General features: G+C 44.1%; 1 protein-coding gene across 2 annotated transcripts; it reads right to left on the minus strand.

Annotated features, from left to right (window-relative positions):
* Positions 1-386: 386 nt before the first annotated feature.
* Positions 387-18,821, minus strand: Gpn1 (GPN-loop GTPase 1). Of its 2 annotated transcripts, none has more exons than XM_031355375.1 (14): positions 18,669-18,821; positions 17,938-18,031; positions 16,168-16,207; positions 15,284-15,350; positions 14,570-14,607; positions 12,936-13,014; positions 12,634-12,728; positions 10,226-10,271; positions 9,600-9,746; positions 8,582-8,664; positions 7,181-7,220; positions 5,583-5,673; positions 2,494-2,601; positions 387-1,030 (listed from the first exon to the last, which is right to left on the minus strand). In XM_031355375.1, exons 1-14 carry the CDS (start codon positions 18,777-18,779, stop codon positions 948-950), a joined length of 1,122 nt encoding a protein of 373 aa, XP_031211235.1. In that variant the 5' UTR covers positions 18,780-18,821; the 3' UTR covers positions 387-947. The 2 variants fall into 2 exon arrangements, with proteins under 2 accessions (XP_031211235.1, XP_031211236.1); XM_031355376.1 differs by lacking the exon at positions 18,669-18,821 and adding an exon at positions 18,115-18,338.
* Between the last annotated feature and the right edge of the window lie 1,940 nt (positions 18,822-20,761).

Genomic DNA, 20,761 nt, shown 5'->3' on the forward strand with positions numbered 1-20,761 from the left:
AGCTGGCCTGTCTCTGCCTCCCACATGCTGGGATTAAAGACAAACACCATGAAACCTGGCAGAAAGGTCTTTAAAAAAAGAAAAGAAAAAGGTGAGGTTTTTTTTTTTAGATCAGCATTTCACACCAGCTATGGAATATTAAATAATAATAAGATAAAATTCTGTGTTGCTGTGAAATAATCCTGGAGAAAATGCACCATGTCAAGAAAGATAAGCCTGAGAGAGCAGGCATGTCACGAGGACTGGGTGGTCGATTCACCCAGACACGGGAAACTAACCTACACATTACATCCTACCAGACATGTCTTTAAAGCTCTGTCATAACTAATAGTGGTAAGTCTACTAGTGATCACATACTTTCTGATATCAAATCATGACAGGAAAGCTTAGCACAAAGTTAAAGTTAAAATCTTTATCCAAGTCTCCATTCCAACAGTGTTCTTGGAAATGTGCTACCTTGTGTGAGCACAGATCCCATCAGACCTGGCCGCCAAGGGCACTGTGCTGCTCCTACATACAAACACATTCTCCTTTCCTTTCCCATCCTGCTTAAAGAACAGCAATTTGGGGTGCAGAGTTAGGAGCACAGCATTAAGGAAGCTGTGCCCATAGCTCCAGCATGTCAAGACCCAAAGCAACCTCAGGACAGAAGTTCTCTCTGCTCCATCAGCAGCATAAATACTTGAGTTCCAACGATGCACTTGAAGTTATAGGCTGAACAGCTTGCAGGGCAGTGAGAATACCTCCTTGCATAAATATCGGGAGAAGCTACCCAAGGATGGACATCCACCTGCCAGCTCCTCCTTCAACCAGACTTCATCTAAGTCCAGTTTCCCTCAAAGAAGTCACCATCTGGAAGCAAACTGCTCGACGGCAGCCTTGGTTCACAGGAAGGATGTCCTCTGCATGGAGACCCAGCACACCAGACCCTACAGCAGGTGGGAGGCCTACTTGTTTCTCTTCCAGTGTTGTGCCATTGATTCCTGCATGAAGTTCTGAAATGCTGGCTCTTCACGGCTTTCCTCTGTAACTGTAGGAGAAAAGGGTGCTGCTTTTAAAACCTTCATAAAAGACAATGAGTAAGAGCTCCTGTCACACACACACACACACACACACACACACACATTTTAAAACTATTTTTCACTTTTTCAAGACAGGGACTTGCTATGGATCCCAAGCTGACCTAGAACCCATAGTCCTCCTGCCTCAGTCTCTCCAATGTTGAGGTTATGAACATGTATGTGCCTCCACACCTGGCTGAAACAACTTTTAAGGAATTACATACTTACACCCTCAGTCAATGAAATGGCTTACAGAACATGCAGCATCAAAGTAAAGAAACTATCCCCCCCTTGCTGGGTGGTGGTGGCGCATGCCTTTAATCCCAGCACTTGGGAGGCAGAGACAGGCGGATTTCTGTGTTCGAGGCCAATCTGGTCTACAGAGTGAGTTCCAGGACAGCCAGGGCTACACAGAGAAACCCTGTTTCGAAAAAACAAAAAAAAAAGAAAAAAAAAGAAAAGAAAAAAAGCTATCCCCTTCATAAATCACTAAAATGAGGTCTGCTCAGGTAGGCGAGAGAAAGAATAGTAGATTTACCTACAACCTCAGCTACCCAAGATCTAGGAATAGGGAACCACCACATTTGACTGTTAAATACTCAAACACTCAGGGGCTGGAGAGGTGGCTCAGCGGTTAAGAGCACTTTGTTGCTCTTGCACAGGACCCAGGTTTGTTTCCAGCACCCACATGGTGGCTCACAACATCTATACCTCCATTTCCAGGGGATTTATGACCTCTGTGGGAACCAGGCATTTACATAGTGCACACACAGACACACAGGCAAGACACTCACACACAGAAAGGAAAATAAACACATCTTTAAAACTCAACATTAATGACTCAGGATGTAGCTCAGTAGCAATGCTTTCAGCAGGTAAGAAGGCCTGGAGTACAGCCTTTAACACCAATCAACCAAAGCACCAGTGACAGACGGAAAGAGCAGCACCTGACAACTGAGTCAGAACTTCAGAAGTGATAAGACATGAAAGGGATGGTATTGGGGTCTCGAGACCAGTGTGGAGAGACCCTGCCTGCTGTGTAGGGGACATTCACTAGACAGAGGTCCTGAACTGTGTGAAGAAGAAATCAAGCTCAGCACACACAGACAAGTGAGGGTGCGTGCATTCATTCCCTGCTCCTGACTGTGGATGTGACCCGACCTCTCCACAGTGAGGGATGCTGCTGGAATATGAGCGGAAACAAATTTCTCCACTGAATTTCTTTCTGTCAGGCTATTATGCCACAGCAACAGAATGAAATTAGAACACATAGCAAGGTCAGAACTCTTCACATGGAACCCTTTGCTGGTGCTGTATGCTCTTCCATCTTCCCTTTCTGTGGTCTCTGGACATTTGCTCAGCATCTCCTCTCAGCAGTGAAAACTCTCCTGAGCAGACGGGGCAGCTGCTGTGCCCACCGGCTGCCCCTCACCTCTGTGGTCAATGTCATCCGTGTCACTGTCGGCTTCCTCATCCTCCTCATCCAAGGTTCCTCGCGTCAGGATCAAGTCAGAAGGGTCCAGCACAGGAGATGCACTGTCTAGGGTTAAAACATTGATAAGTACATGTGTCTTCTGAGCTGACTCTGAGTTGTTACGCTGACCAGATGGCAGCATGAGAGCGCGCTTGACCAACAGACATGTGGGAGAGTTTGTCTTCTAAATGTAACTCCACTTGTCATTCCTAACAGGGTTTACTTCACAAAGCAATTTCATGAGCCTCCTTGTTTCTACTGAGGAAAATGTGAGAAACATGTCTCTGAAACCCCAGCACTCTGTTTTACTGGCTCACAGACAGGAAAAAGCTATGCTTTAAAATTCCAAAGAAAGATGAAATATAAGACAGGGTAATGAAGCTTCTAGGTGGAAAACAGGTTCAAGGGAGGCCTGAAAAAAAGTACAGGGTGAAATGACAGGATAGAGCAGCCAGGCCACCTTCAAGCAATGGAGGGAGGGTAACATTCCCTACTCAATGAATAAGGACTAAGCCCCAAGAATGAGAAGACAGTCTAATCAAGAATTTCTGGCATAGGTCTCAGTAGAAGTTAATTTCTATGAGGACCTGAAACTATAGGAGGCGGTGCCCACTGCCCACCTTCCAGGAGCCTGTGAGGCTGGGAGCTCAGCTGGGGATGGTGTAAGACGGACTGAAGGTAGTAACAGGGACAGAAACAAATTTCAGAGGCCAACTGGGCAAGGTGGTACACACCTTTAGTCCCAACACTTGGGAGGCAGAGACAGGCAGTGAGTTCGAGGAGGTGGGTGATCTCAGGGTCCTATGGTCCTACACAGGATGATGCCAGGATGTGCTAGCAGTGAATGCTTCCTATCATACCCAGCTAAGAAATACCCAAATATACAAGTCAGCCACAGAAACTCTCCTCCCCTTCAACAGCTCATCTGGAAACAGCAGCAGCAGATTTGACATCTGCCTTTTCAGGTACCCACGAGTGACTCTGGAGGACCTCACTGTATACACCCAGAAGATAATGAGGTATGTGCTGAGAACAGCGCAGAAACATTCAAGTTCCTGGGTACCCAGGCAGGTCCCCCCTTGCTGATCTCTGACAGACAGACATAAGTGGACAGAGGTCACAAACAGAAGCTTCATTCTTGAAATAAAGTACTCCCAGAAAAAACTTGTTAAAAGATGGAAAAGATAGAAGATATAATTTATTGCCACAATAAATACATAAATAAAATAAAACTTAGAATATATTAAAAAAATAAAGTCCACCTATGTGGTTTTTGGGTCCCACTGAGCTGCAACAAATTTCCATACTGTTTTGTTTTTGTTTTTGTTTTTTTTTCAAGACAGGGTTTCTCTGTGCGGCCCTGGATGTCCTAGAACCTACTCTATAGGCCAGCTGGCCTTGAATTCATAGATCCTCCTGCCTCTGCCTCCCGAGTGCTGGGATTAAAGGTGTGCATCACCCACAGCTTGGCTCTACCATGCTTTTTGTGGGTAGTCCATCATCTTGCCTCTCTAGGAGACAGGGAATATATATGTATTTTTACATTTATTTATACTAGTTCTTGTGTACAAGTGTTTTGCCTACATGTATATTTATGAGCCACAAGCAAGCCTGCATGCTGCTCATGGAAGTGAAAAGATACTGTTGGATCCTCTGGAACTGCAGTCACAGGTGGTTGTGAGCCATCATGTGGGTGCTGGGGATTAAAACTGGGTTCTCTGCAAGAGCAGCAAGTGCTCTTAGCTGCTAATCTATCTCTCGAGCCCCAGGAGTATATATTTTTTAATATAAGCACATCCTAGAACTCTCACAGAGGGTCAATGATAAAAATAACAGAATGAAGGAAAGAAAGAGGAGTAAGGGAGGGAAGGAGGGAAGGACAAAGACTTAGTGAGGTAGCAGAGTACAAAGATTAAGGAAAAAACACAGCACAACCCATACCAGTTACCAGAGTAAAACAATATGTAGTAAAGAAGATAAAATCCACTCCATAATGTAACGTGAAATAACAAGATAACATCCCAGAAAGACTCAAGACCTGTCAAATACGAAAATTCTTCCTGTTCTTGAGGAGGAAGAAGGAGGAGCAGAGAGATGTCAGTTCTTCCTGGATTGATTTATGACGTAACCTAGACACAATGGCTTTCCAGGAAGCTAGGTGAGCTGGGGTGGACATGCATGTGGGCAAGCAGACGCAAGAAGGACACAGCCCAGGAGGAGCAGCCTGAGTGGACACAGAAGCCTTATGTTAAGACTGCCACAAAATTAATGTTCAGGAATGTAAGGAAAGAAATCAGCAGAATACGAAGAGTTCAGGCCAGCTAGGCGGAGTGGATAAGGGCACTCAGTCACAAGGCGGAGTGGATGAGGGCACTCAGTCGCAAGGCGGAGTGGATGAGGGCACTCAGTCGCAAGGCGGAGTGGATGAGGGCACTCAGTCGCAAACCTGATGAGCTAAGTTTGCTCTGAAGGGAATGGCTATACCTAAGACCATGTATCAGATAATACTGTGCCCAAGTTAATCTCATTTTTTGTACTGGGATTTTATAAAATTATATCATTATTTTTAGAAATAATACACATACCAAAATAAAAAAAAAACACTGTATCTGCATGAGTTTTAAGTAATTTAGGAAAAAGTGATGTATACTATGTGATATGTAAGGTTACAAATAGCAGGAAAAGGAGAAAAAGAAAATGTAGGAGTTAACATTCTGGGACTCTTAAAAGTTACAGCGGTTCTTTGTACTAAAGACATAATTTTTCTGTATATCTAAAATTCAGGGATAATGCAGTGTAAAAAAAAAACAAGCCAGAGTCCCTGTCAACGTGATGTATAAAAACTTTCAAACAAGACTGGGAGCAGGACGAGGCATGTGTGTACCATCCCCTGGTATTCTCTGTTCAGGTCACGTACAGATACATGTTACAGACATGTTACACATGTCTCCATTTCCCCTATCCTTTCTCTTGCTCATTTATACATACGTTGCTGCTGAGTGGATCCACCCTCCATTCCCTTCAAACACTAAGAGCACTTCCAATACCTTTGCCGGCCCCTGGGTCCAGGGCTACAGAGCCCAAATCCTTCCGAAGACGCTCCAGTTGCTCCTTCTGCTGATTACTCTGGGCGCTCGCCTGTAGACAGGGGGAAATGTCCTTAGGTTAAACAAGAGAACCTGGGCTGGTGAGGTGACTCACTCAGCGGGTGCATGTGCTTGGTGGTCTGATGACCTAAATCCAATCTGTGGACCCCACATGTTAAGAGAGAACTGACTCTAGCAAGCTATCCTTCCACGTCCACATATACTTTTCCACCCCCACAGAAATACATTTGTAATCCTTTTTTTTTTTTTTTTTTTTTTTAAGGTAGAGTCTCATGCAATATAGGCCATCCTCAAATTCACTATGTAACCACAGATGATCCTGGACTGAACAGGAGTCACTACCATGCTTGTCTGGTGCTAAAGAACAAGTGCAAGGTTTTGTGCATGTTAAGCAGATACTCAACCAGTCCCCAGTCCCAAGACACCAGCCTTTTAGGAGGAGATTGGAAATGAAATGATAAAAACATTAGAGGCTGGTAAAGGATGACAGATATGGAGAAGAACCAGTGTGATGCATGGGCCCAAGTGACAGCAGGTTTTCTGCTGCATGGTGAACGAAACCATTCAGAACTTATACCTTAAACCATGACCCAACCCAATGCAGGTTTTGACAACAGCAGTCTCATTTGAACATTTTGGGTGCAAGTTGTGAGACTGCTCTGTTCTTCAAATTCCTATAACTACCGTTTAAACTGACCTCAGAGAATGGGGGAGGTGGGAGAGAAAAAGGTCTTGGTATATGTATCTTACCAAAATTCTAATATGTAAAAATTCAGATACAAAGCCCGCGTGTTGGCTGTGCCTGTAACCCCAGCTCTCAGAGGAATGAGGCAAAAGAAAAAAAAGTTCAAATACAAAAGGGGTGGGGGGAGGGTTATACAGAGACCTGTCTGCACACAGACCACACACAGTTACCAACTTAAATGAAAGAGTGTCTGAGATGGGATGTGGGATCACACGGCTAAAGTCCCTCCTGCTCAGATGGCTGAGTTAGGAGAGCTCTAGAGCCCCAGAGTTTTAGACCAGCCAGGGGTACAACTCAAAAATAAACAGGACCAAAACAGGGCTATGCACATAGCTCAGTGTGAAGAGCAGCACCAAAGACAAACAAAACAAATTACAAGAATTTAAAGGAAATACTGAAATTCCATTAGTCAATCATATCTCAGCAAAGCTAGAAATAAATAAAAAAGTACAAGAAGGTAAATTTAAAATTTACACTGAAAGCCTAAACAAAGCACCATTCCAAGATGACTCAGAGGGGTGTTGAGGGAGTTAGGGTTAATTAGGGTAAGGATTTTTCCCCTTGGTTTTTGTGGGTTAGTGTTTCATGTAGTCCAGGCTGGCCTCAAACTCACCATGTAACTGAGGCTGGCCCTAAAATTTCCTTTCCATCCCTACTACCAAGTGCTAATTACACCACAGGCCAACATGCCATCTGGTCCCCAACTTCTCCAATCAGAACTCCCCTATTAGTGTGCTCTGAGAGGGTTCAGCAGACCTTCTGAGAGCTCTAAATCACATCATCTCCCTCTTACCAGTGATTTCTTCAGACGTTCGTATTCAGGACGATATTCCCTGGAAAGAGACATGCCTTTTAAGTTCCTCTCCTGAATGACCCATAGCACCCATCCTAAAGCCATCGCTTCTGTTTTCTTAAAACAGACAAATGACCTGACCTCCCTGAAGTGCCTTGTACACCTGAGTGTACCCCTGAGGAACTCAACAACTGCTGGTGTGTGGGGCACACTGTCTGATTGTATATTCACACAGATCTTGGTACTGTTACTTCTATGGCCCATCACCTGTCTCATATTCTGTAACTATTCATTCCTCCTCACCTACCTAAGGCAATCTAGAATTGTATCTGATTAGCTATAATAAAGAGCTGATAGCCAGTAGCTGGGTAGAAAAGGAGGGCACGTCTTCTGGGCAGAGAGAGGGAGACTGGGAGAAGAAACAGAGGTGGGAAGAAAGAAACGGGCAGGGAGGTGAGTGGTTGAACCAGAGTGGAGCAGAGAGCTAGAGCTGGCCACAAGGCAGGATGCAGTGCCAGGAGTTAGAGTAGCTGGGAGACTGCCCAGCAAAAGGCCTACACTTTAAATATTAAAGGCCTCTGTGTCCTGCTACACTGACGGCTGTGTTGCAAAGACTAAGGATGAAGCACCCCGACTGAGGGGTGTGAGGAAGCAGGCGAGAAGATGGGCTGCTGCTCGGGAAGCCCACTGTAGAAGGAGGTGATGGGCTTGAGTGACAGCAGAACAGACGCCATCCCGAGCCTTGGAAACACACACAAAAACTTGATGGTTAACCAGTGGGAAAATAATGTTGCCTGGCAACCATAGCTTGCTTATGAGCAAGCTATGAAGCCAAAGCAGCATGCTACCAAGCAGCCTATGAGGTCACGTTCTCAGGTGAGAGATGCCAACTCTGCTTTCCTTTAGGGCGATGGGATCCCACTAACAATGACGACAGTTGTAGCTGGCATTTATGAAGTGTCTCTATGCATCAGCAGCTAATAGGGCATTGCGTATACTTCCGCAAATAATACAGTGTCACTGGTGCCAGATCTACACCGTGCCTGTTTCTGCAGGCAATGTATTACAAGGACATACCCACGACAGTTTCTGAAGTATCTACAGGTCTTCTGTCATACAATGACAGAATGAGATGCTGCTCACAAAGCTTGTAATATCTACCAAGTGGATCTTAGGCTGGATGACCCTCGCCTCACAGCCTCTCAGTCCACTCACCACTTCACATTTCCATCTGTTTAAAGGAGGGAACAGGGACATGTCACTCCTGAGTGTGGTCTAGTCGAGTACATGTGTAAGGCAAATAAACTTTACACGGAGAATGTAAATGCTAACAAAACGACTGCCAGATGGGAATGGTGGGTAAAAAGAGTGGGCATGTTGACGGTCCCTCCCCCATCTCACCTTTCGTACTCCTCTGCAGCACTGGTGACCTGAGCACAGAGTTCATCGAAGCCGGTGCCCACCACAGCAGACACACCCACCACCTGCCAAGAAGCATCATGTATTTTAAAATACTGAGCATTTTGCTTCTAGAACTTTGTCGTTGAAAGAGTCATAAAACACATTTGGATACTTAAAGACATCTCTGGGAAAAAGCAAAGCCCAAACTGAACAAAACAGCCTACCTAGCCAAGGAGTCAATGAAAATCAGTCAGTGAAAGAAACAATTTAAAAGAAATCTCTAAGCTGAGCAGTGGTGGCACGGCCTACGGGAGGCAGAGGTAGGTGGATCTCTGAGTTTGAGGCCAGCCTGGTCTGCAGGAGTTCCAGGGCAGCCAGGGCTATCCAGAGAAACCCTGTCTCAAAAAAACAAAACAACAACAAAACAAAACAAAAACCCAAAAAACAAAAAACAAAGAAAGAAAAAAGAATTAGGACCAAACCTGAGCATTTTGTACAATTTCATTCCCCATCAAACCAATCCAAAGCAAACCCAATACTCTGTCCTCTCAATACCACTGCCTAGGCGTGCTCTGGGCCACCCACACCCAGCTCTGCTTATACAAACCTTACTCCTCCTTCAATGTAAATTGCAGGCTACATCCTCCACAACACTCATCTGCATCTCTCCCCTCATGACTATCAGACCCAACTGCCCATCTCCCATACATCACTTCTCTTAAACTGCATCCCAAACTCTGACAAGAAGGCTCTGGTGGACCCTGTGAAGTTCCATACTTTTTGTCTTTTTCTGAAATGTTAGGGATCAAACCCAGGCCTACTTAATTTGCATGCTAGAGAAGTGCTCTGCCACCGAGCTGCACCCCAGTCCATGAACTACCTTTTACGAAACAATGGAGAACGGAGGTTATTTTACAGAACGTAAAGCATTCCTTTCAGTGCTGGTTCAAAGGCAGGTAAGGCTGTGGTAAGACACCATGTGCAGCTCCTGTCACGAGGAGGAGGAGGTAAAATTTACCCTGAGTGAGCTATAGAACTCATCCAACACCAGGCTCATGGAACGAGTCAGGTTACTGACGTAGGTGGTCTCTTGGTTCAAGGCATCCTGGAAAGCCTCAAAATCCTGCATCCACTCCACTGCAAAGCTGTGGTCAATGATGTCGGTCTGTGTCAGAAAGAAGGCAGTCATTAGCAACCTGAATGAAGGCCATGGCTGGCCCATGGCAAAACCATTTCTTTAAGTAAGTGCTAACAGTAAAGAACTCGTCATCTACAGTTTCCCTCTCTGGCCCCATTTCCAGCGCCACAGCAACCAACCACAAAGACATCTATCACTATTTCCAGTAGACTGTCTCTTCCTCTACTGACGCAGAATCCCCTATGATGAAGGATGACTGGTACACTAGGGTTGATGGGTTACTCTGTCTACCCGACAATCACTTTGGGTGATTTAGGGGCAGTACTAAATACCCACTCCATGTGGCAGCCTCTACTTCCCTAATGTGCTTGTGATTTTCTGTAGGAAAATCCAGTGTGCTGACAGTGCCTGAGGTCACCCTTCACACCTGCTACCCAAACCTTCTAACATCAGCCAAGGCTGGTAAAGGCATGCTGAAATCCCCAAAGACCGCCGCTGCCACTCACTTTGTTCATGACCACAATGAAAGGCAGCTTGGTTTTGTACAAGATGCTGAAAAAAAAAAAAAAGATCAAACACGGAACAGCATTAGTAAAAGCATATTGAGGCAGGCATAATGTCACATGCTCTTGTTTCCAGCACACAGAAGGCAGACACAGGGAGTGAACAAGGTCAAGGCCAGTCTGCGCATACAGACTACTTGTTTCCAAAAATAACTAAAAGGCACTTGAGCTCATGGGACTAAGTAAAGAGAAAGGAAAACCTTCAGACGGAATTCAGTCTCTCTCCCAAAGGGAAATGACCACCAACACCCAGCCAGAAACTGACCCTCCAAGCCCATACCAGATGGTGATATTGATCTTTTTTTAATTTTTTTTTTTTTCGAGACAGGGTTTCTCTGTGTAGCCCTGGCTGTCCTGGAACTCTCTCTGTTGACCAGGCTGGTCTCGAACTCAGAAATCCACCTGCCTCTGCCTCCCAAGTGCTAGGATTAAAGGCCACCATCACCCAGCTTAATATTTTATTAAACAATTCTCTCTTTTTTTTTTACATAAATGGAGGGAATAAGCATTTATTGAGTACTCATTATGGGATAGTTACTCTGGTAGCCACTTTTATATGTATATATAGTATCTCCTTTAATCCACACAAACACCAAATAAATGTATATAATTTACACTTAAAGCATTTTGTAGCCTACACTACCATAGCACTTAATAGTATGCAGGCCAGGCTGGCCCCTTGAATTTATAGCAATTCTCCTGCTCCAGTCTCCAAAAATATTGTCCTAGAGGCTAAAAACTTCACACATTTACTGAGGTAGAAGGACAAGAGAAAATTATATATGCTTAGAGTACACATCATGAATTGTTTTGAAATTCATTATTCCTTACTCTTTACTGATTTAGTGTCTGCAGTCCTGATGGCTGACCCAGGCCCTGAATGTGCGAGGTACACTCTCTACTGCTGAGCTAGACTCCCAGTCCTCTGACATTGAGCTATTCATACACTGTAAAAAGACTACTCAGGATAATCAAGTAGCTGTCTTTTACCCATTAATATGACTGTGGAAAAAATGCTATCTTTCATGGAATTTCTAGGTGGATCAGGACCTCTTGTATCCAATATAATGTTTATTCCAAGAACTATCATACATTCCCCAAATTAACTTCTGTCGGTTGGTTCCCTTAGTGCTCTCCTTCAACATCACCCATGCGGCATCTTTGCTCTCCCAGTGCAACGTTTGGGATAAAATAGTACACATAAGGATTCTAAGATCTGTCTGCTCTTATTGTTCCTGATGCTATGGCAGGTCTTACTCCATAGTCCATACTGGCCTGGAATTTGCCCCCTTCATCTCCTAACTTGATTATGAGCACAACACCATACCTGGCTTGGATAAAACTTTTTATTCCTAGTGTCTCTTCATGTTACACTTTTTTTTGCTACTTATGCAAAACCTATGCACCATGTACACCAGAGAATTCTATTCTATCCAGATTTGGATCTCTCCCAGCTGGGAGTAACTTACATCTCTTTCTCCAACAGGTAAGGGAGGAGGATGCTGAGAGAGAATTCCAATTGTACATGTCTTCCTTTATTAGCCTTCCCCTAACACACCAAACAACTGAGTAACAAATGGAAATGATCACAAACCCAGGGCACTATAACCAGGACACAAAACCAACAGAGGGATATAGTCAGAGACAGTGAAGCTGGAGCAATGGCTCAGCAGTAAGAGCCCTTACTGTTTTTACAGGGAACCCAGGTTCAGCTCCCAGCACAAACATGGTGGCTCATAACCATCTGTAACTCCAGTTCAAAGAGATCTGATGGCCTCTTGTAGCCCACACAAGCTCCTGCATACACATGGTACATGGGGTACACATACACTCATGCAGGCTCACAAACACACAAATAAATAATAAATGTCTTTAAGAAAATAAAAAAGGGGCTGGAGAGATGGCTCTGTGGATAAGAACACTGACTGCTCTTTCAAAGGTCCTAAGTTCAATTCCCAGTAACCACAGGGTGGCTCACAACCATCTGTAATGGGATATGATGCCCTCTTCTGGTGTGCCTGAAGACAGCAACAGTGTACTTATATGCATAATATAAATACATCTTTTTAAATAAATAAATAAATAAATAAATAAATAAATAAATAAATAAGAAAGGAGCCAGGCAGTGATGGCTCATGCTTTTTATCCTAGCACCCATCCTGGAAACAGAGACAGTAGGATCTCTATGAGTTCAAGGCCAGTATGGTCTACAAAGGGAGTTCCAGAACAGCCAGGGCTACAAAGAGAAACTGTCTCAACAAAACAAAATAAATAAATAAAGTAAGAAATAATTTGGAGAACGAGAAGAAGCCACACACCTGACAACACCACTCCTACCAATTATTAGTTACCTGCATGCGTAAAGCATATTGGACATGAAGGTCACGGGGTTAGTGCTCCGGGACGTATCCATGACATAGATGACCACTGTTGGAAACGAGGATGCCTAGAACCACACAATAAGTGAAGGCTTAATCAGAGGCCTGATCACTTGCTCCCATACTCTCCTCCTCTCTTTCGTGGCAAGAGAGAAATCACTGTTGACAGGGCGTGCAGAGCCCCTCTCTCCCTGTCACATTCAGCCCCAGGTATGAACAGAACCTGAGACACTAGCCCGCTAGATGCCCTCGTGAACAAGATCAATAACACTCACCAGGGCCTCGGTGATGATTGTCCCCGAAGCTGACCAGGTAAATACTTCAATCTGTCCAGGTGTGTCAATCAAGACATATCTGGGGTAAGGAGATCATTAAAGGAATGCTACACTTTGGCAATTCTGAAGACATTCCATCACAGAGAATGCTAAGTGTCTGCTGATGCAAGATTGCGATAACCTCTGTGCACTGCCAAACAGTCCTACCGTGCCCCAAAGCTGCATATTTCCAAGAGTTTGCTCCAGATTGAATATGCTAACAAGAAGTAACTGAAGAAACATTAGCAAAACCAGAAAGCAGCTCTCTGACTTCTTAGGGACAAGGATGAGGGATGGAGGGAAGGAGAAGAAGAAATGGAGGAATGGGGGATGGGGAAATATTGCCTACAGAGTATCTCTGAACTAAGGACAATATTGTAAAATTGACTGCAGAGATAGTTATATATCCCTGTACATAATTCTGTGGATGTACTAGACACCACAGATTCATACAACTGGAAGACATGTAAACTGCATTTTAATAAAAATATGTTTAGAGGCAGGTAAACGTGGGGACATGGATGTAAGTCAGTGTGGAAGACAGGCTATGCATAGGCTTAGGATGTCTAATACCCTGGGTCCAATCTCCATGAAAATAAACCAATAAGAAAGGTAGCAAATAAATACAGGACAGGTACTAGGGAAACAGAAAGGGAAATCAAGGGTGACTGGGTGAGTGGAGGAGAGTTGTGAATTCAATAATGGTGATCCATGTGCAGTATGTAAATATAACACATTTTATAAAAGAAAACTCTACAGTATGTGATCTAAAAAAAAAAACCCAAAAAACTTGTTTTATTATTTTTCTAATGAAAACAAAAATCTACCTCAATTATAGCCCCATCTTTATAATAATACTTTGTGCACAGAAACAGGTAAAATGCCAATCACTGGATAACAGGAACTGTTACTAGGGCTGAGGGTCACAGTCTCATGTTTCCAATATTATGTATTCCTTTTAAGTAACTTTTTGGTCCATTTACTTAGTGTGCATGCCTGAGTACAGAGCCACAGCAAGCATGTGGAAACCAGAGGTCAACTTGTAGGAGTTCTCTACTTCTACTACATGGGTCCCAGGAGTCAGACTCCTGAGTCAACAGGTTTGGTGGCAAGTACCTTTGCCTACTGAGCTATCTCGTTGGCTCAGAATCTGAATTTTTTTATAATGAGCATATCTCCTTTTCTCTTTTTACTCTTTCTCCCTTAGAAGAAAAGTAAACATATTAAAAATTTAGTAAGAGTTAATGGTGAAAAATGACAGTAGGATTACACACACATACACACACACACATAATATTCATGTCTTCCCCATTCATGGCAGACTGTACTTCCTCAAACAGTGAGCAAGTCTTTCTCTGAAAGTTTCTCCATGACACGTAAAATGGAACATGGGTGACGGAGGGGTCACAGTAATTGGGAGCAATCCTCTGCGTTATATATCATCTCAGTGATTTCCTTGTCCACCTTTCTTTGTTTTAATTTCTAATGACTGTCTCAGTTAACAACTTCAGGGCTCAAAGGTCTCCCAATCCTTTCAAAAGCCTAGAATGTATTGATGACAGCCAATAAACCAGTAGTCAACTGAAATCACCTACCTGAATGTGTTCTGGGCCTTCTCAATAAATTTCATCACCTAGAAGAAAAAGATGTCACTTATAACAGGATCTACATACAACACAACACCGGAGGTCCCCACCAGGGTGACCTGTGTTACAGGCACCATCACAGAGCACAACCTGGGACACCAAGTAACGGACTCCTTGATGCAAGGAAGCAGAGCCACAGCCGCAGCACTGCGACCCGGAGAGCCCGAGGCCAGACCCAACCTGTCAATGTTACAGTGGGGTCCCTTGCACACTTGACCGTCACACCCGGCTTTGGTCAAATGTTAATGTCTCAAGTGGCAGAATCAGATTATTATGATTATAACCCCCCTCCCATGGAAGTAAATGATCGAGAAAACCTAAGGGATGACAAATACTTGTTAAGAGAAAAAGCATCAGTATGTCACCATTCCTTGCTGTAGCTGATCACAGTGCCCCGTGTCCTCAGTTCCAGGCCCAGTGTAATGCCATAAGCTGATAAGCCAGAGAAAGAACTCAGGTCTTTTGGATTTTTGTTTTCTCACAAACATAAAATGTGAAGTATCCCAGCTCACTCACAGGCTATTTCCTGGTCTACACAAAACACCTGCTTATTTTTGGTATCTCTTCATCTTTGCTGTTCTTCTATACCAATGAGATCAAGCTAGAGCATGTGAAGAGTCAGAATTCTACAGCGTTGCATCTGTAAATTAAGCAATGCCCTACCTGATCAAATCTGGTAGCAAAGAGATTGAGTGAGGTCACTATGCCACCATTTGGCCCAAGTCCATATCTGAACATTTGGTTACGGATTTAAATTAAGCATATGAGATTATATAGTTAGTACTTGATTGTCATCCATCCAACACATTATGGTATTGATGTTCAATTAATGGGTGCTAGCAACCTAATCTTTGAAAACACAACCACAGTGTTTACTACCGAGGTCCTTGCTAATCTCTCGTTTTAGGACTGGCCACACAAGATAAAGAAAATAGTGAATACACACCTGTCAAACACTGACAGGCTGCAGGCATCAATGATTAAAATAATTTGTGTGGCCAGGCATGACATGGTAGCTCAGTACCTTTAATCCCAGAATTCAGGAGGCAGAGGCAGGCAGATCTCTAGAATTTCAGGGCAGCCACGGCTGCATGTAATACTCTTTATTCTATTTCTCACTAAGAAAGCAACCTTCCTAGAGTTGCTTAAAGAGAGTCAGATGCCATGCAGAAACCAATGCATAAGAACACGACTCAATGTATTTGTCTGAGTTTCCTGGTCTAAATTCCTGTGAGTAACTTTACCAAGGCAACATCACTTCACTGGGCCCAGGCAGTAAAAGCTGGCCATGCACCTTCTGAGATCTTTAGTGACAACACTTAAAGCCCGAGTGATGTTAAGAAAACAGGAGGTATTGCTGTAATCTCTGATTCAGAGATACACTCATCTTATTCATCTTACATCCTCTTAATACAATTACTTAAAAGGACGTGAGTTTTCTACTTGTATTGTCACAACTTGACAGACAAAACCACTCCCCCAGAGCAACGAAAGAGAACAGTTTGCCATGACCAAGTCAATCCCACAGCAGATGAGGAAAAGGATACTGCTTCATGACTTCTTTATATTTCACTGTGTCTCGAATATCTGAGGGGGAAAAAGAGAGAATGGTTTACTTTATTTTTGGAAGCATGATCTCACTTGTCAGGACTGACTTTGAACTTCCCAAGTAGCCCAAGCTGCTCTTCTTCCTCAGCCTCCTGAGAGCTAAGACTATGGAAGTGCTACCATATCTTACCAGCATTTCCTTATACCTTCTTCCTTCACACTCTCTTCCTGACTAAAGATAACTGCCAAGCACCCTATGAAGAATGTGAGGCTCCTGGGTGCGGTGGCAAACACCTTTAATCTGAGGCCTCAGGAGACAGAGGCAGGTGGATCTCTGTGAGTTCAAGACTGGCTTAATCTAGGGGAATTTCAAGACAGCCAGGACTACACAGAGAGACCCTGTCTCAAACAAACAAAGAAAGAAAAGGTTAGGCGAGAAGCTCTTAGTTATAATCAATATTGTCTAAAACGAGATTACGAGTTTTAGACAATTTCAATGGTAGTGGGCACACACACAGGAATACTAACCAAAAACAAGAAAAGAAGCATTCTTACCAGCTGCTGCGTGGTAATGAAGGAACTCAAAGACAGTATAGGAACTATAAGCCAGTCTACTAAGATCTACCACAACCTACCCACCAGGGGCTGGAGATGCTCAGTGATCAAGAGCACTTGAAGCTCTTTCAGAGGACCTAGATTCAGTTCCCAGCACCCACACGGCAGCTCATAACTATCTGTAGATCCAGTTCTAGGGGTCCTGGTACCTTCTTCTGGCCTCTGCAGGAACCAGACATACACATGATGCAGACACACATGTGCCAAAACACCCATACACATAAAATAAAAACGAGTAAGAATAAACCTACCGACCAGGCTGTGAATGAACAATATTACATATGTATCCTCTAGTTTAAATAGAAAACTTGCTGCCCAATCTTTCCAAAATGATCAAAGATTCTTGTTGTTGTTGTTTGCTTGTTTTCAAGACAGGGTTTCTCTTTGTAGCCCTGGCAGTCCTAGGACTGATCTTCCTGCCTCTGCCTCCCGAGTGCTGGGATTAAAGGCGTGTGCCATCACCGCCCAGCCTAATCTATGATTCTTAAAACAAGATCCCCCAACCAATTTGTATATTTGAGGTATAAAAAGCTTAATAGGATTAGCAAGTGACAGTTAAGTCTAGGAATCAGGAAGCCTAGACCCCCAAGAGCCCTGTCAGTGGATCACACACACTTCGATAATAAATCTACCCTTCATGCCCATTTTTTCTTTTCCAAGCAAGGTTTGGCTATGTTTGGCTATAAGAGTTCGGACTGACTCTGAACTCTCCATATTCTGCCTCAGGACCCTTGGATCACACCAATACTTAATCTTTCTGATAGTCTCAACCAGAAAGCTCTCCTCAGAACAGTGCATATTTTTACACCCCGCCCCATAACTTTGGAAATGGAAGAAACCTTCCTACAGAGTGAATTATAGCAGATCTCATAAACTCTGACAAAAGAAACCAAATGAATCATGTGGCAGGTGACAGCCCGATCTAATGTCATATCTCATTCTCAAACTAATTCAATGGTTTCACATACTGAGGACAAGAGAGAGAAGTGAATGGGAATAGTATATAACAGTGGGATAAATCTGAATAAGCAAGAAGTCTGTTCTGGAACTCAGGCAAATCTACAGAAAATAGAAGTAGACAGCTAGTTTAGGAAGGAGAGAAAAGAAAAGGAAAGAAAAGAAAAGGAAAGGAAAACAAGCAGGCAGGCACTCACCAATATTGGCGGGAAAGGGGACTTCATGCACAGCTGGGTCCAAGTTGATTACATATGGTGGACAGCCTTTGTTGTGCAGGTGTCCTGTGAGCCTCTGCAAAAAACAGGGAGCCAGGGTTGGAGGGTGATGACCAAAGGATAGGAAAGGGCCCAGAGAATTCCCATTCCTTTACTGACCATGCTTATAAAATCTGTAACAATCTCCTTCTTCCCTCAGCGTGTTCAACACTGAACTCTTAAGTTTAAAAGCCATAGTTCCAATACCCGTCCCCTAGCCTTCCTCCATCACGACTTCGCCAACTTCGACCCTCCAAGGGTTTTCTTCCTGTCTCCTCTACTAAAACATTCACTCCGTAAAAGCAAGAACCCTGTAGATTTCACTGTCGCTGTACACTCAGAGCTCAGAACGTGGTAGGTCGAACGAAGAGATTCTTTCACAACTCTTCACGCAAAATCAGTGTAGTTGACATAACACTCCCCTACTCTTTAAGCCCGGGCCTTCGGAAAGCTGCCAATTCGCAGCAACACAATTTCAGCTGTACCAAGCACACACTAAGGTTACCCAGGAGACTGTCTCAAGTGACCCAGGCTAGGGTTCGAGGCTTCTGGAAGGAACTGGAATCAGAGGACAGCCCCAGAAAACCACGCGCCCGGACCCTCCGATTCCCCAGACTTCTTCCCTTCCTCCCGGGCCTGAGGCGCCACTACTGCTTCCGAACGGTGCACGTTACCTGTACAAAGGTAGTTTTCCCGGATCCCGCCATTCCCAACACCAACAGACACACGGGGACCTGGGGAGCCCCGGAAGCCTGGGGCTCGGCAGGAGCCGCGGGCGCCGCCATCTTTCCTTAGCCACGCCCACCGCTCACGGATCGACCTGTGGCCTACAGACTCGCTGCATTCCGGGCTGCGACTGGTAGGAAAATCCGCCCTCTTGCGTACAGGGCTGCGATTGGTCGGATGATCCAGCCTCTCTGAGTTTAGGGCTGCGATTGGCCGGAATATCCAAACCGCTCGAAACTACTGCAGTGGGCGTGCGACCGGCTTCTAGGCATCCAACTTGCAAGAACTACTTAGGTGCTGTAGCTGCCTATAGTGGCTTTGCACAAGTGACTGGGAGTATAGGGAACCAGGAAGGGTTGACACGGGAAGGGTAAAGCTCGTGTCCCCAGGGGAGTAATGAGGTGGGATCCCAAGCCAGGATCTGTCAAGATCAAGATCGTATTAACAGACTAAGGTGTTGCTCCACCTTTTATTTTATTGGCTAAAGAAGAAAAAAAAAATTAAACTCCATTACGTTCTAGAAAATATTACGTTAAAATTAGCGTAACACTTGGGCTGGAGAGATGGTTCAGTGGTTAAGAGCACAGACTGCCCTTCTGAAGGTCCTGGGTTCAAATCCCAGCAACCACATGGTGGCTCACAACCATCCAAAACAAGATCTGACTCCCTCTACTGCAGTGTCTGAAGACAGCTACAGTGTACTTACATATAATAAATAAATAAATATTTTTAAAAAGTTAGTGTAACACTTGAAAGATAGCATGAATACTATACTTTAAATAACAGAGAAAGAAACATCTTCTGGAATTCATCACCAAATGCAAAGGGGATTAAAGAAATGAAGGGTGTTTGTGGCTCAAGTGTAGCTGAGTAATTAATACTCAGGGTATGAGTAGAGGAAGGGAGGATGAATCTCATGAGGGAAAGCTCTCATGAGACTGACCAAAGTCTTGCTCGTTTGTATGGCTATTTGTCCAAGGGAAGAATAAAAGATGGTGAACCAAAGGCCCAAAGGAACCAGAAAACCCTTTAAAAGTCCCCTTTAAGAGTGAGGTAACGGGCTGGGGCTGGGGGTCAAGGGTGGCCCTGGGTTTTGTTAACATTCTTGGAGAGTGGATAAAACTCTTAAAGAACAAAAAGAAGGTTGTATATATCTATACATAGATATCTCATTTTATAATGATGTGTGCAGACTGTGGAAAGGTCTCAGTTTGATGAAGTGCTTGATGCACAAACTTAAGGGCCAGAGTTCAGACCCCAGCACTCACATAAAAGCCCAGGCATGGTGGATTGTGCTTATAATCCCAGTACTAGGGAGCTAGAGACAGGAGAACCCCTGGAGTTCAGTGGCCAGCTAGCTTAGCCAAATTAATGAGCTCCAGGATCAGTGAGCAATGCCATCTCAACATACCAAATGGATAGTGATTGTCTTTACCTGACTCAGGCCCTCTCCGGGCACCACTGTCTGGCTTGTGTCACTTTCCAGCAGAGATACAGGTAATATTATTTTTCTGGCAGTACCCATACGGTTCAGTTAGTTTAACCGTGATGACATTTACATTTGGAGTCATTTAATTACACTCAGGTATGTGAGTGAGCAAGTATGTAGGCATGCATGCCATAGTTTGAGTATAAGTTAGAAGACAACTTGTGGAAGTCGACACTCCCCACCATGTGAGTCCCAAGGATCGAACTTGGGTTGGAAAGATTGACTGTAAACATCTGTAATTACTGACCCATCTCTTGACTGTGGCATTAGCATATGGCAAGTTGAAGCTTTATATGGGGAGATTCTCTGACGACCTTTGATCTCCTCCCTACTTTTCAACAAAAGCAGAAGAGGAAGAGGAGGAGGGGGAGAAAGAAGAGAAGGAGGGGGGAGGAAGAGGAAGAGAAAAAGAAGAGCAAGCTTTGAAATTCCTACTCTCAGCATAAATGACTATCAATCATTTTCCAAGTGCAAGAGAAATCCCACCCATTATGTTGGAAATGAAAGCAGGCCCATTGCTTTTTAATTTTTTTTTTAAAAATAGGTTGAGGT

The sequence above is a fragment of the Mastomys coucha genome, unplaced genomic scaffold (genome assembly GCF_008632895.1).
Source record: "Mastomys coucha isolate ucsf_1 unplaced genomic scaffold, UCSF_Mcou_1 pScaffold6, whole genome shotgun sequence".
Taxonomy (NCBI): domain Eukaryota; kingdom Metazoa; phylum Chordata; class Mammalia; order Rodentia; family Muridae; genus Mastomys; species Mastomys coucha.

Coding starts and splice junctions, on each gene's coding strand:
- Gpn1 (XM_031355375.1), bottom strand. CDS start 18,779: ATGGCGGCGCCCGCGGCTCCTGCCGAGCCCCAGGCTTCCGGGGCTCCC. Junction 12,729..12,935: donor CAATCATCACCGAGGCCCTG/GTGAGTGTTATT, acceptor GTGTGGTTCTAG/GCATCCTCGTTTCCAACAGT. Junction 2,602..5,582: donor GGACCCAGGGGCCGGCAAAG/GTATTGGAAGTG, acceptor TTTTAACCCTAG/ACAGTGCATCTCCTGTGCTG.